Raw genomic sequence first — 15,514 nt, forward strand, 5'->3', positions numbered from 1 at the left:
ACATATCAGTTCTGTTCCTGGTAGAAAACTTGCCAAACATGCACAGAGCCTCCAGTCCCATTCTGAGGACAACATAAGTGGGTATGGCGGTACACACCTGTAATCCCAGCACTCAGGAGGTGGAGTCAAGAGGACCAGGAATTCATTGATATTTTAGGCTACACAGAGAATTCGAGGCCAGTGCTGTCTCAAGCAGGAAGAGAAGAAAGAGAAGGGGAAGAGAAACAAGAATGAGGAGGAAGAGGAGAACGAGGAGGGAGGAGGAGGAGAAGAAAAGGAGTAGTTAAGATGGGATCATTGGGGTAGGCCTTCATCTAGTATGATCAGTGTCCTTTAAGAATAAATTAGGAGGGGTGGAGAGATGGCTCAGAGGTTAAGAGCACTGCTTGCTCTTCCAAAGGTCCTGAGTTCAATACCCAGCAACCACATGGTGGCTCACAACCATCTATAATAAGATCTGGTATCCTCTTCTGGCATGCAGGTGTACATGCAGGCAAAACACTGTAGACCCAATAAATTTTTTAAAAAAAAGAATAAATTAGGAGCAGGGCCTGGTGATGCACGCCTGTGATCCCAGCACTCAGGAGGCAGACAGATCGCTGTGAGTTCGAGGCCAGCTTGGTCTACAAAGCAAGTCTAGGACAGCCAAGGCTACACAAAGAAACCCTGGTTGGGGGTGGGGGGAGAGAAATTAAGACACTGACAGACACTGTCTACAGAAATGAAGGAGCAGGACATCAGCGGGACCAGCACCTTGATCTCAGAGCTTTGGCTTCCAGAATAGTAAGACTGTCTGTGGCAAACTGTCTGGCAGTCTGGCAGGCTAATGACAGCCCTATAAGATAAAAGCAAATGCTGCTGGACACGGAGAACTAGCACCCTGCCCCCCCCCCTCATGTAGCTGATGGGGATGTAAACAAGTGCAGCCACTTTGGGTAAAACAGCTTAACATGTTTTTTAAAAGTTAAATGCTAGGCCTGGAGCGATGGCACAGTTATTAGGAGCATTTTATGCTCTTGGAGAGGGCCAGAGTTCAGTTTCCAGCACCCATATCGGTGGCTCACCAACAGTTACACTTTCCAGCATCTCCCAAGAGTGATAAAAGCCGGTGTCTAACAAAGACTCAGTCAGGAATGTTGTTGCATTTCAAGCAACGGACTCAAAGGAAGAACAATCCAGACACCTGTCTGTGGACAAACCGTGATTCATGACTGCGGCAAGGTTCCGGTTAACAGCAAGACAGACAGAGCTGTTGGGCACAGAGCGCTGCCACAGTTCACCACCACTGGTGAGTTCGGTGAGTGTAAGACCCAGAGAAGCGCACCCACTAGGGATGGCTTGCATGAAGCATGGCAAAAAATCTCCACCAAACATCTGGCCAGTACCTTCTGCATTGCCATGACACAGACAGCAGTAACCCAGAAACACAAGGCTGGTCCTAGGAGAGCTTTCCAGCCCAGAAATGCAGAAACTGACATCTAGTGGGATACCCTCTAGGTGAGAGGCCAGTCTCAGCTGTCTTGACCCTGGCTTCTACTGTGAGACCTCAGGGGAAGGGTGCGGCTGGAGGAACAGCCAGGGCTCCTCTGGTCTTGTGACCCCCCCCCCCCTGCAGTGAAGTGTTGTGTGAAATATGAGAAGTGGTGTACTGCACAGCTTTGCACGCTGTGTGTGTCAGGGGTGCAAAATGTGTGTGAAGTGTGTCTTAGCAGTGTGTGAGATGGGGAGGGGCGAAGGGTGTATCAGGTATGTGAAATGCATGCCCAGGGTGTGTAAAGTGTGTGAAGTGTGTGTGTGTGTGTGTGTGTGTGTGTGTGTGTGTGTGTGTGTGTGTGCTCGCGCGCGCGTGTGTGCGCCAGGCGTGTGACTGTGATTAGAGGCAGTGCAGAGGTCTGCATGGGAGGGGGTGTGAGGCCACCTGAGCCACAGTGGTCCCTCCTCCAGCCTGCATCTCCATGGCAACCACAGCCTTGCTCTCAGGCTCCAGGCCCTCGCCCGCCCCGCCTGCTGGTGAAGCGTCTGGAACTGCATCCTCCGCATCCACACCGCATCCCTGTCCTCCCGCGACTGCCTCCTGCAGCAACTGCCTGTGAGCCATTTCCACGTTTCTCCTTTTGGAATGGGGACGAGGGGGCCAGAATGTGTGCGTGGGTGTGTAAGGGTGCAGGGATGCAAGATGTGCGAGGAAGGGGGGCGGCGGGTGCAAGAGTGTGTGTGTGCGCGTGTGGGCTGTATGTGCAAGGATATGGGTGTAGGGGTTGAGAGAGTCTATGTGGGAGAAATTTGGCTGAGCCGATGGCTGCCAGAGCGGTGGAGCACAGCCGTCTCTTTCCTGTGGTCTCTACAGGCTGGCCCTGCTGGCTCCAGTGGAGGGTGGTCATTAGTCCTCTCAGGACACTTAGAGGCAGCTCTACTGACCTGAGGTGGAGTGGTCCCTAGACCTGGAGATATGTGGAGAAACCGGTGCAGGCCAGTTTCAGCCTGGACATTAGGAAGAAGTATGGCTGCTCAGCCTACACAAACCCCCATATGAAGCTGGAATGCCTTGTTTTGGGCGTAGTAGAGTAGCAGGGGCAGCTGGACAACTGGACTTCAGTCTGCCCAGTCCATGGTGACTGAAGACCCCCTCCCTGTGGGCTGGATCCACCTTTGCGGGTCTTTGGAGAGCCAGTGGGAGCTGTGCGTCCCCAAGGTGGCCCGGGGTGGGGGGGCAAAAAAAATGACATCTCCTGTTTGGGTCTGTCTGCTGTGGGGGTGGGGGGATAAAAGGAGGAAACAGCTGGACGGAGAGAGAGGGGTCGGCAGAAGGGCTATTGGCCAGAGCATTGAGTCTTTAGCGGTTTGCACATGGGAGGACATGATGTGGGGTCGCTGAGTGAAGGTTCAAAGAGGGTAGGAGGTAGGACAGCCACTTGTCTCAAACCACCTGCCGCGGCTTGGCTCCGGGTGCTGGCCACAGGTGGCTGGTGAGTGTGGGGAACCACGAGCAGCCAGTACCCCTCCTCTCCGTTCCCCTTCGCTTGGGCCCCACAGCACAACAGCCCTCAAAACTGGAAGCAAACCACTACTTAAAGGGCACGGGTACAAGCAAGCCAGGGTGGGCACTGCGGCAGGGCCGGGGGAGGAATCACGAGTCGGCACCAGTGTGCACTTCTGTGTGACGCAGCATGAAAGGGTGCCTGTGAAAGCGAGTCTGGCCCTCTAGCCTAGCTTTTATGGCCTTTCAAAAAAAGAGTCTGCATCATTTGTCCGTCAACATCTTGTCGGTGCACAATCCCCAGATGGTGACCAGAGATTAACCCCCGCCCTCCCCCCCGCCTCCCCCACCCCCCCCCCCCGTCCCGGAGAGCATTGCGAAGGAGGAACAAATACTCGGGAGGCATAACGATAGAGTAGGATAGAGGAAAGGACCCGTGGGTGGTGTTGGGACGCCTTCCCAATTCTAAAGCTTCAGGACCCTTGACATCTTCCCAACGGGAGCCCCAAAATCCAGGATGTAATCTTCTGGTGTGCTGAAAGGAGGGGAGAGTTGTCCATACGGAGCCCTTGGTTTGCGATGTTCTGCCTGGCTACAGAAGAGCAGAAACTTGACAGGGAACTAGAGGCCTGCCTCTGTTGCCATGGGAACCCGAGGTGACGTAAACTAGCCCTCGCAGCTGCGTCACCGAGGCAACCGGAGGCGGAGCTCGTGGGGAGGCAGGGGCCTCTTGCGGAGCGGTGGTTAAAGGCTTGAATGCTTGAGAAGGACGCCATCTTCTGTCGGTTCCGCTTTCTTCCCTGGCTCTTTTGCCTCCCTGTATTACCTGGCCAGCTGTTTATATTCTTTACAATTTCCGGTTCATGTCTATCACAATGCCCAGCAGGTTGCCTCCAGATCATTTGATGGCCCACGTGCTCAGTCTCAACCTAGAGCCACCTACCTCCCTAGGACAGAATCCACCCGTAAAGAAGCCCTTTGTTGACACTACTTGATCTGCCTAAAGGCTGGGCCGGGCACAAGGTCACCTGCACAAGGGGCCAAGGATCCCTGGTCTGAGAGGGCCTGCCTGAGATGGGGCAGAAAGTGTGTATAAATGATCTTCCTTCCCTCTTCCTAGTAGCCATCCCTCCCTCATCCCCTCCCCAGCCTTCCTCCTCTACTTTCTTTCTTTTGGGGAGGGGGGGGTGGAGGGGGGCAGTTTCGAGACAGGGTTTCTCTGTGTAGCCTTGGCTGTCCTGTACTTGCTTTGTAGACCAGGCTGGCCTCCAACTCACAGTGATCTCTGCCTCCGAGTGCTGGGATTAAAGGCCACCACGCCCAGCCTCTCCTCTACTTTCTTGTCCTGGGAAGCTCTGCACCCAGCTGTCCCTAAACACTGGACAGCTTTGAAAAAACATGGTGGCACATGCCTGTAATCCCAGCACTCGGGAGGCAGAGGCAGGCGGATCGCTGTGAGTTCGAGGCCAGCCTGGTCTACAAAGTGATTCCAGGACAGCCAAGGCTAACACAGAGAGCCCTTGTCTCAAAAAAAAAAAAAAAAGAAAGAAAGAAAGAAAGAAAGAAAGAAAGAAAGAAAGAAAGAAAAGAAAAAGAAAGAAAAACAAACAAACAAACAAAAGAAAAACCATCTCCTCTGCGGTCCTAGGGCCTGTTACATCCATGTGGCTGGCCAGTAGAGAGGGAGAAGCAGTGGTCACTTGCAGGTCTGGAGGGCCGCTGGCCTTCTGATGGTGGCTGTTCAAAGTAACCACGACTTTTACCATCCTGGAGACAAGAAGTTCAAAACCAGATTTCAACAGAGCCATGTTTCTGTTAAAACTGCAAGGAGAGGGTCTTCCTTTGTGCCTTCCAGTCTCCGCTGTGCTGAGCAGTCTTTGGATAATGGCTGCATCGCTCCTGCCTGCCACTGTCTGCATCCTTCTTATTCCAAAAGTCTCTTTTAAGAATGTCCACGGTGGAGTAATCGCCCCTCCCTGTTCTAGTGTGACGTCATCCTAACTCCATTTCTACTGTAAGGACTGTTTCAAATAAAGTCTTATCAAACATCTTTTTAACACTAGCTAAAATTGCCCACAGATATCTTTCTTTCTTTCTCGTTTTTGTTCTGTTTTTCGAGACAATGTTTCTCTGTGTAGCCTTAGCTGTCCTGGACTCACTTTGTAGACCAGACTGGCTTCAAACTCACAGAGATCCACCTGCTTCTGCCTCCCGAGTGCTGGGATTAAAGTCATGCACCACCACACCAAGCCTAGAGATAGCTTTTCTTTCTTTCTTTCTTTTTCTTTTCTTTTCTTTTTCTTTTTTCTTTTTTTCTTTTTTTTTTTTAGCTTATTTTTTATTTTTAGTTAGTTTTTTTTTTTTTCAAGACAGGGTTTCTCTGTGTAGTCCTGGCTGTCCTGGAACTCACTTTGTAGGCCAAGCTGACCTTAAACTCAGAGAGATCTGCCTGCCTCTGCTTCTGCTGAGTGCTGGGATTATAGTCATGCACTGGCTAGCTTTTAGTTTTTTAAACTTTTATTTTTTATTGCATTAGTGTAGATATTTTGCCTGAATGTATGGCTGAATACCACATGCATGCCCAATGCTTGTGAAAGTCAGAAGAAGTCATCAGAGCCCATCCAATTGGAATTAGAGATTGTTGTGAGTCACTGTGTGGGTACTAGGAACTAAACCCAGGTCTGCTGTAAAATCAGCAAGTGCTTTTAACTGCTGAGCTCTCTCTCCCATCCCTTCTTATTTTGTTTATATTTATTTTATGTGGGCTTTTTGTTTGTTTTTTGGTTTGGTTTGGTTTTGCTTTGTTTCTCTCTCTCTCTCTCTCTCTCTCTCTCTCTCTCTCTCTCTCTCTTTTTGCTTGTTTGTTTGTTTTGTTTTGTTTTTCAAGACAGGGTTTCTCTGTGTAGCTTTGGCTGGCTGTCCTGGACTCACTATGTAGACCAGGCTGGCCTTGAACTCAGAGATCTGCCTGCCTCTGCCTCCCAAGTGCTGGGGTTAAAGGTGTGCACTACCAGGCCTGGCTACTTGCTTTGTTTCTTAAAGTATCAACAGTTTACAACTTCACTTTGATCTGGGCCCTCTGGTTTTTTCCCTTGCTGAGTCCGGCAGGCCAACGCCCCCACCTGCTCCCTGCATCTTTTCCTCCTGGTGGAATATGTACCTATAAAGCACACGGCAGAGCAGGCTGGCCAGAGGAAGATGTCTCAGTTCTATTGTGAAATATTCTCTGGCCACAGGCACCACACTACACTTCTGAGAGGTCAGATAGGGATGAGAAGCCTTGAGCTGACCTCCCACAGTCCATCCCTGAATCTTACATGAGGAGTGTTGGGACCATTTTTGGTCTTTACTCCAGAACAACTTTTATGGCTGTGCACAGGATGACTTGCTTGTAAGTGGCGACACTATCTCTGTTACCAGGCTGGGACGAGGCCCAACATCCACCATGGTGAAGCTAGGCTGTAGCTTCTCAGGGAAGCCAGGCAAGGAGACAGGAGACCAGAATGGAGCCACCATGGACAGTGTCCCTCTGATCAGCCCACTGGATGTCAGCCAGCTTCAGCCATCATTCCCTGAGCAGGTAAGTAGCCATGGGGGGGGGGGGGGAGAGGCTTTCTCTGGCTTGCCTAGGGACAAAGAGGTGTGGGTGAAGTTTATGTAGATGGTGGTCCTGGGTTCTAGAAGAAAGCAGGCTGAACAAGCCATGCGGAGAAAGCAGGTAAGCAGCATCCCTCCATGGTGTCTGCATCAGCTTCTGCATCCGGCTTCCAGCTCTGCTTGAGCTCCCATCCTGACTTCCTTCTGTGAGAGACATCAATGTGGAAGTGTAAACTGAAGAAGCTCTTTCCACCCCATCTTGCTTTTGATTATGGCCTTTCATTACAGCAATAACACACCACCCTTTCTTTTCTAAGCAGGGCTCTAGGCTAGGGCGCAAAACAGGGCTTCTTGGGCAAGTAGCCAGGGGAGATGGGGCCCGCAGAAGAGGTCAGTGAGAAGCAAAGAGGAGCTCAAGGCTCTCCTGGTCCCTGCCAGCTGTCCGGTAATGTCACCGTCACCGGCCATCTCTCCCTTTAGGTGGTCATCAAAACACAGACAGAATATCAACTTACCTCCTCAGACCAGCCAAAGAAGTTTGCAGACTTGGAGGGTCAGAGGCTGGCCTGCAGCCACGCTGAGGAAGGACGTAGGGTAAGTCTCACTATAGAAAGTTGGGGCAGTAGAAAGAATAGACCAGCAATTTGGGCCTTGTTTGCCTGACCAGCTCCCACTTAGATCTCCTAGGGACGAGAGGGACCGATTCTCTTCATATGTCACCTGTAGTGCTGGCTGACCCCCTAGCCATCCGTCCTTACCCAGCCTGAGCTGAGAGACACTTCCCATGGGAAGCATCTGTATCCCAGTTCTTCCTTGTCGATCTCCTTGCAGGCTTTCTGTGAAACGGAGATGAGCTTTACCTTCTGTCCAGCAAATGTCCCCTCTTTGTCTCCCTTAACCATGTCAGTAATGGCTTCACTAATCATTTGTAGCTGACTATTTCTAATGCCTTTCCATTTTGAGAAGCAACCCCTGCCCTTTTCCCATAGTTTCTTCAGTGGGTGTGGCCATTAAAGGTGCGGAGGCCTTACTAGTCTTTGTTTGGTTCCACCCAGGGTGGTGCTAATTCACCTACCTCATTAGAAGACCACACACACACACACACACACACACACACACACACAACACATGCACACACACACATACACATGCACACATACACACATATGCACATACACACGCGCACACACACACCCCACATACACATGCACACACACACACACATACACACTACACATATAATGTTTCCTGAACCCAGTACTCCTGCTGTGATGCCCACAAACATCTGTAGGGAACACATGGGCAGGTCAAACCAGTTCCCATAGCACCTTGTGGGTCCATTGGCTGCACACAACTTAACTGGCCAAATGCAGTTTACCTGGTCATGGATGTTTCCAGAAACACAGCAAAGCTGGGCCTGCAAGGAAGGGTTCCTAAGACCTTTGACCCTGGAGCTGACCTCAAGGAACGAGACAAGATGTAGGGGTCGTGGTAATACGCTTAGAGCCAGTGTGGAGGGGCTGACCACCCTCTCAGGGAGGCTGACCCCAGCCTACTCATCTTCACTGTTTTGTTCCTTTTCCTCTGCTAGCTGCCCACTGCAAGGATGATCGCCTTTGTCATGGCACTCCTGGGCTGTGTGCTGATCATGTACAAGGCCATTTGGTATGACCAGTTCACCTGCCCAGATGGCTTCCTGCTTCGGGTAAGCTCGAGGGGCCAAGGACCTGGGCAGGGACGGTAGAGATCACCATGGTCCTTCTACGAGCTCCAGGCAATGCCAGGATGTGAAGGGCTCTCTGTGTGACAGCATCAAGCCAGGGTGCTTCCCATCTCCCACCTCTGGGTTTCCTTCTAAAGGACAAGGCTGTTATGTGTGATCCATGCCCTGACTTCCCAGAACATAGCAAGATCCCCGTCTTTTGAAAATTTCTCAGAAAATATTGCTTTAGAGCTAGAGAAATGACTCAGTGGGGAAAAGCACAGGTTAAAAAGCCTTATGTAGCCAGGTACTGGCGGCACACCCCCTTTAATCACAGTACTAGGCAGATCTCTGTGAGTTTGAGGCCAGCCTGGTCTACAGAGTGAGTTCCAGGACAGCTGAGGCTACACAGAGAAACCCTGCCGAAGAAGGAGGAGGAGGAGGAGGAGGAGGAAGAGGAGGAGGAGGTGGAGGAGGAGGAGGAGAAGAAGGAGAAGGAGAAGGAAGAAGAGGAGGAGGAGGAGAAGAAGAAGTCAGATGTCACTGCTTGTAACCCCAGCACTGTGGGAGGACAGGGACAGAACAGTTGTTGAAGCTCACTCCAGGATCAGCGAGAAACCCTGTCTCAAGAAGACCTCCTCTGGCCAACTCAAGCACAGTTACAGACACACAAAGTAACACCTGAAAAAGAGGGCTGGAGAGATGACTCAGAGATTGACAGCACTAGCTGCTCTTCCAAAGGTCCTGAGTTCAATTCCCAGCAACCACACGGCAGCTCACAACCATCTATAATGAGATCTGGTGCCCTCTTCTGGTGTGAAGGTGTATATGCAGGCAAAACATTGAGAGAGAGAAAAGAGGAGGAGGAGGAGGAGGAGGAGGAGGAGGAGGAGGAGGAGGAGGAGGAGGAGGAGAGGTGTTTTATCCAAACTGAAGGTAGGAGGTGCTAGTAGAATTGAAAGACCCGTGGTGCCTTCCAGCTTCTTCACTGAACTTTCTTGTATTTTCCTTAGACTTTGAGAGATTTGTTTGTTTGTTTGTTCCTTGACACAGGGTCACAGAGAGAGTTCTTTTGCCTTCCAAGTGCTGGGATTAAAGGCGTATCACCACCAGTGGCCCATGTGAGAGGCTTTTTGTTTTGTTGCTGCTGTTGTTTTGCGAGACGAAGTTTCTCTGTACAGCCCTGGCTGTCCTGGAACTCGCTATGTAGATCAGGCTGGCCTCGAACTCAGGGATCTGCCTGCCTCTGCCTCCCAAATGCTGAGATTAAGGGCGTATGCCGCCATGCCCAGCTATGGTTATAATAGTTAATACCTTTTAAAGTGCTTCATATTTTAGAAGTAATGTCTTCTTTTCCCTTAATTCTCTGGTCTCTGGGATGGAGTTCACAGAGTCACTTAAGTTTGAGTGCCTTCCCCACCCCCACCCCCGGGGAGAGGAGACATCTTTAGCTTCGTCTGTTCTGGAGTTCACTATGCAGCCCATACTAGCCTCCATGCTCCACCACACCAGTCCCTGTGCTTTCTGCCTTTCCCACACAGCATGGTTCTAAGAAACTCCTCACTGGCAGGCCTTTCCCCTCAGTCCCCTTCTCCAAGAAGCCTCGGGCTCTGACCCTCTGACCCGAAGCCAAAGCTGCCTTTAATTGGGACCCTTCCTTCCCCTCTTCTTTCACTGGGATCCCTGGTGCCCCGGCTGGTCCCGAATATGCCTCTGAGGCAGCACAAGATCTGCACCCCGCTGACCCTGGAGATGTACTACACCGAGATGGACCCCGAGCGCCACCGCAGCATCCTGGCAGCCATTGGGGCCTATCCTCTGAGCCGCAAGCATGGCACTGAGCTGCCCGCCGTTTGGGGGAACAGCTACCGGGCCTCCAAGGAGGAGCATAAGGGCCCCACCCCGGCGGCGGCGGTGGCTGTGTCTACTGCAGCGGCAACCGCAGCGGCCACAGATCCGTCAGGGAAGCCTTTGGCCATGAGAGAGAAAGAAGACCCTCAGAAGGCAGAAGGCATGCCATCCCAGGCCCCCCAGTGACTGTCGTGCCCCACCCCACCCCCGCTCCACCAGTGACTGGGGTAAGTGTGTCCCGCCCAAACAGAGGATGGCTGGCTCTCAGGCTCACAGGCCTGCCCTGCCCTGCCCTGCCCTGCCCTGCCCTGCCCTGCCCTGCCCTGCCCTGCCCTGCCCTGCCCTGCCCTGCCCTGCCCTGCCCTGCCCCGCCCTGCCCCGCCCTGCCCCGCCCTGCCCCGCCCTGCCCCGCCCTGCCCCGCCCCGCCCCGCCCCGCCTTTTTCTCCTGCCCTTTTCCGCCCTTCCCCGCCCCCACGCCCCACCCCCCACGACTTCCCTCCTTTCCCCACCTCCCTCACTTCCGGCCAGGCCCAGAAACCTACCCGATGTGCCCCCTCTCTCGAGGCTACCTTCGGGTCCTTGCTCAGGGCTTGTCTTCCTCCCCAGCGCACCATTCCTTTCACCGTGACCCTTCTGTCTTCGCAGCATCCCCCCAGCAACTACTTTGACCTGCAGATTGCCTGATGCTTCTCCACCCAGTGATTGTGCTCCTGCCCCAAAACACCCCGCTGAAGCCCCCCCAACCCTGGTGGGCCTCTGACTCTGTTGCTTTTCTTTAAGTAAAGATTCACGCCTACCTGGGTCTTGAGTTCTCTTTTGTGAGCACTATCATTAGCCGGTGAACCTAGGACGCCCCGAAGATGCCTGCTTCTACCGAAGAGGAATAGGTCCCGTCCCTTCCCACTTCAGCCCAGCCTAGGGACCACTGGCCACGATGGAATAAGGCACTCAGGTGAATGGGGGTGGCCCCTAGCTGCCCCAGGTCTATACTCTGCTGTATCTAGCTATCACCTACCTGGTTCTGGATCCTTCTCCATGCAGTAGAATTGCCCTGCTCCCCTGGGAGGGGCTCCTGGTTTAGCAGTACCCACCATGAGGCCTTCGTGTTTAACCTTGGCACAGGCAGTACCTACATAAGCAAACCGTCCAGGGCAGGCAGAACATCAGCCTGTAAGCAACCTCTGCAGCTGGCCACCCCTTCGTGTGAGTCAGGACACCCCAAACACTGGCCTCTAGGCATACACAGTCCAAGGTGTCTCACATATAGGTAGCACCTGGAAGCTCAGTACCCTCACAGTTTGGATTACCCTATTATAGTGGAAGCACTGCAGCTTCCTCCAGATGGGATATTTTAGGAAGAATGTGATGTGAGAGTGACCCTTCCAGGTCACAACACAAGGCCTCAGTGATTTTAGCAGCTACCCTGTGAACTTTCAATTGCCCACGGCATTTGGATGGGATCCCTTGTTTGAGGGGGTGGGGGGTGGGGGTCCCTGCAGATGTCAAGGCAAGCAGTGATCTGCGAAGACAGAGAAGGAAAACTTCATTCAGATTGACTTTGTCAACCTGTGTCAAACCTCAAGGAGACTGATGCCAGGCAGTTTATTGCCAACAAATTTAAACACAGTATATTTCTGGGGTGAGGGGTTGTTTCCTGGTGTAATACAATTCCTGGTGCCTAAGAAAGCATCATTTCATCAAAATTCAACTCAGGGTACATGTCATTTCTTGCAAGAAGATGAGTTGTAGAGATTGGCTTAGCTTAAGAGCCCAAGGAAGGGTCTGTACTGCTCTGGTCATACAGATAGTAAAGAGGCCACTTGGGCTATTAGCCACCTCTGGGCCTGGTTGTGGAAGCTTGATATGGCTGGCCCAAGAGATAACACAGATCACCACACTGTTAATCACCTTCAATTCCTAGCCTTCAGGATAGAAGAGGTTTTACTCCCCCCCCCCACCCCCCATTGAAAAGACAATTCTGCCAGGCGGTGGTGGCACATGCTTTTAATCCCAGCACTTGGGAGGCAGAGGCAGGTGGATCTCTGTGAGTTCGAGACCAGCCTGGACTACAGAGCAAGCTCCAGAACAGCCAGAGCTTGTACACAGAGGAACCCTGTCTCGAAAAAAAAAAAAAAAAGAAAGAAAAAAGAAAAAAAAAAAAAGAAAAGACAATTCTACCTGCTTAACACTCCTGGTTTTCCTGGGGATCTATGGACACAAGGACCTTCATGCTCCCAACATGTATGATTCTAGGATAGCCTGTGCTCTTCTATGGGATTCAGGTTCGATTCCCAGCACCCACATGTTGGCTCACAACCATTTGTAACTTCAGTCCCAAAGGATGCAATGCCTTCTCCTGGGTGCCACAGGCTCCAGGACCATATGTAGTGCAGAGACCAACATGTAGGCAGAACAGCTATACACACAAGTACTGCACTTTTTTTTTTAACCTAAAGCTGGGACATAATCTTCTCCCAGGGATTCTGCGGTGCCCCACCTCTTCCTCCTCCAGTCTCCATGAGTCCATGCTCACCTGAGATAGTGACCCTTCGGAAAGGAGCAGAGAGTGACAGCTGTCCTGGTATATACATGGGACTTCCTGAATGGTGGGAGCTGGTCTGACGCCGTAATCTGGGCTTTATTCAAAACACGCCATAGAACCATGAGGTTGGGCCCAGGAGGATCTCCTGAGCCAGCAATATGGGCCTCACGACGTGGGATCAGTTGGGGATCAAATACAGGCAGATTTGGCCAGCTGGGCTATATATAGGAACTGTATAGACCATCAGGACCTGACCTAGAAACCTTTCTTTCTTTCTTTCTTTCTTTCTTTCTTTCTTTCTTTCTTTCTTTCTTTCTTATTTATTGTTTTTTCAAAACAGGGTTTCTCTGTGTAGCCTTGGCTGTCCTGGACTTGCTTTGTAGTTCAGGCTGTCCTCAAACTCACAGAGTGTTGCCTGCCTCTGCCCCCCAACTGCTGGGATTAAAGCTGTGCGCCACCGTTGCCACCACCACCACCACCCAGCGAAGCCTTATTTCTTTATAAGCTGCATCAGCGGGCATCAGACCTGGGACCTTCTTGTGAGTAAGAGATCACTCGCTACAGAACAATTCTCTTGAGCCCCTGATGTCCTTTGAGTGCTGAGAATTGAACCTGGATCCTGTAGAAGAGCACTCAGTGCTCTTTGCATTTTGCAGCCCCTGTGTCACCTGATGGATAAGAGGATGGAACTGAGGCCGGGCGTGGTGGCGCACACCTTTAATCCCAGCACTCTGGGAGACAGGGGCAGGCGGATTGCTGTGAGTTTGAGGCTAGCCTAGTCTACAAAGTGAGGTCAGGACAGCCAGGGCTACACAGAGAGACCCTATTTCAAAAAAGAAAAAAAAAAGAAAAAGAAAAAGAAAAAAGAAAATGGAACTGCCTTCCTTCTAGGGCTTTGGAGAGTTTTTTACAGAGTTCCAGGGGTCTTTCTGACCCAGTAAAGGGCCCCACCAGTTCTGCAACTTAGACCCATTGCCTGGACGAGTTTAAGATGGTGCCCAGCTGGCCTCAGAGAAAGGAAGGCCCTGGTCTAGCCTTCCCAAGGATGAGGCTGAGCAAGGCCCTGCCAGATAGAGGAAGCTTGGAGGGCCGGTGGCTGAGGGATGCTGGGACATCCAATAAGGCCCTGGAGCCTGTCTATTGGGCTGAGATCACTCTACCAGAGTCAGGCCTGTAGTCTAATAATGAGAGTGTTCTCATGACCCAGTAGTCTGAACCTAGAGTACCTTCCTGTCTCTCTCATGAAAACTCCCACTCCACAGATAATAAGGAGCCACTGAGGAGACCTTGGCACCTAACTTACCAGAACAGTGGAATGGTATATCAGGACTGGCTACCTGGCCTTGACCATGCAGGAGAACCTGGTGGCCAGCAGCCCAGAAGCCACAGGCCTAGCCACAAGGGATCCTTCCCAGAGACTCGGGGTGATGGGGCTCCCAAGGCTGGGGGTGGGGTCTGAGAAGCCCATGGCCTCTCCTCAGCATCCTTCCTACATGCTCCAGTATGGTGCATCAAGAGTCACGTGGAGTAGTCCAGGGCTGTGCAGTGGGTCCATGAATCCAAGGTTCGGGGGATGCAGACCTGCAGCACACAGCCCTGGAAAAAGGTGTCAGTTAGAGTGGAGGGAGAGCCAGGCAAGACTTCTGGCTATAGAGACAGAGGACATTACTGTCCTTGTCACCAACAGAAAGAGGCGGTGCCCCCTGGAGCTTCTCACAGTCCAAATGAAAGATCAATGGCAGCGTAAAATGGCTCATTTTACATGTTTCCCCTTTATTGTGTGTACAAATGTGTTATTTCATGACTTTAGAAAATCTTGGTCCTTTGAAGTGACAGACCTTTGTTGTGTCCTTTTTGTCTGTCGGCTCTGTCTCCTGGCTACGAGGCTTTAGCTGCAGGGACAGGAATGTCATTGTAGTTCCTGACTTCCCAGAGGAGGTTCAGAAACATGCGTGTGCATGCTTGCATGTGTGTACATGTATGTATGTGCTTGCAGGTATGCACCTCCCTAGGTGTGTACCTGTTTTAGAGTGTAACAGTGCTTGTGTACGCTGCACAGGAGCAGCCATGCCTCTTTCCTCAGGCCCCACATATCCTGGTGTGAGCCTGTAATCAGAGATCCAGAAGGCCATGGAACTCCTGTAGTCTGGCCTACCTGCACTCTGGAGTAGAACTGTGGCCAGGGCAGGTTCGGCCCAGATAGCATGGGATCCAATCCTCAATGTTCTGGGTGCCTGGTCTGCTGTCCGTAGGTCTGGCCCTGGTGTGGATGCAAAGCCAGCTCTCTGGAGAGACCATCACTCAAGTATGTGGCCTCTCTGATCCTTACCACAGACTATGATTGGTGAAGAGAGATGCAGGGCTCAGTACAGGCGGAGCCCAATGGAGTTTAGTATGCCCCAGAGGTCTGAGAGGTTGTTAGACACATCACAACTCCTTGGAAGTCCCTTTACATGGGTATTTGGATAGAGGACTTGCTTTGGACATCTCAGAAACCAAGGACTGGAGCCCCTGGAAAGGCTCAACATGGCCTACAGGGAGCATCAGTGCCCATCATCACCTCCTAGCCTTAAAGATCTCAGTCAGCCCCCAGCCTCAGCCCTTAAGTTGCAGGATCTCAGTTTATCACCCACAAGACCATGACAGGCCGCAGCATTTGCCTAATGCAAAGTCTCCTTCTTTTTCTGCTCCTCACACGCTTGCCTGATGATGTTCTCTTAAGGGAGAACCTCCTCTTGTAGTCTTAGCCCCAAGATGTTGATGACACTGAGACTCCTTACCAGCTCCTGGCAGGGTCATACATAGCATTCTGCCGTAGTCTGAAGCGTAATGAGAACATCTGTC

At 51.8% G+C, this 15,514-nt stretch overlaps 1 protein-coding gene across 2 annotated transcripts; it reads left to right on the forward strand.

Annotated features, from left to right (window-relative positions):
* The first annotated feature begins 1,893 nt into the window (after positions 1-1,893).
* On the forward strand, positions 1,894-10,924 carry CALY (calcyon neuron specific vesicular protein). 2 transcript variants are annotated; one of them, XM_084755688.1, is made up of 6 exons: positions 1,894-2,089; positions 6,398-6,557; positions 7,055-7,168; positions 8,166-8,279; positions 9,999-10,354; positions 10,774-10,924. In XM_084755688.1, the coding sequence occupies exons 1-5, from the start codon at positions 1,956-1,958 to the stop codon at positions 10,311-10,313; spliced, it is 837 nt and encodes a 278-aa protein (XP_084611814.1). In that variant the 5' UTR covers positions 1,894-1,955; the 3' UTR covers positions 10,314-10,354; positions 10,774-10,924. The 2 variants fall into 2 exon arrangements, with proteins under 2 accessions (XP_084611814.1, XP_084611815.1); XM_084755689.1 differs by lacking the exon at positions 1,894-2,089 and adding an exon at positions 3,677-4,063.
* Positions 10,925-15,514: the final 4,590 nt, after the last annotated feature.

Source organism: Acomys minous (genome assembly GCF_964271855.1).
Source record: "Acomys minous genome assembly, chromosome: 2".
NCBI lineage: Eukaryota > Metazoa > Chordata > Mammalia > Rodentia > Muridae > Acomys > Acomys minous.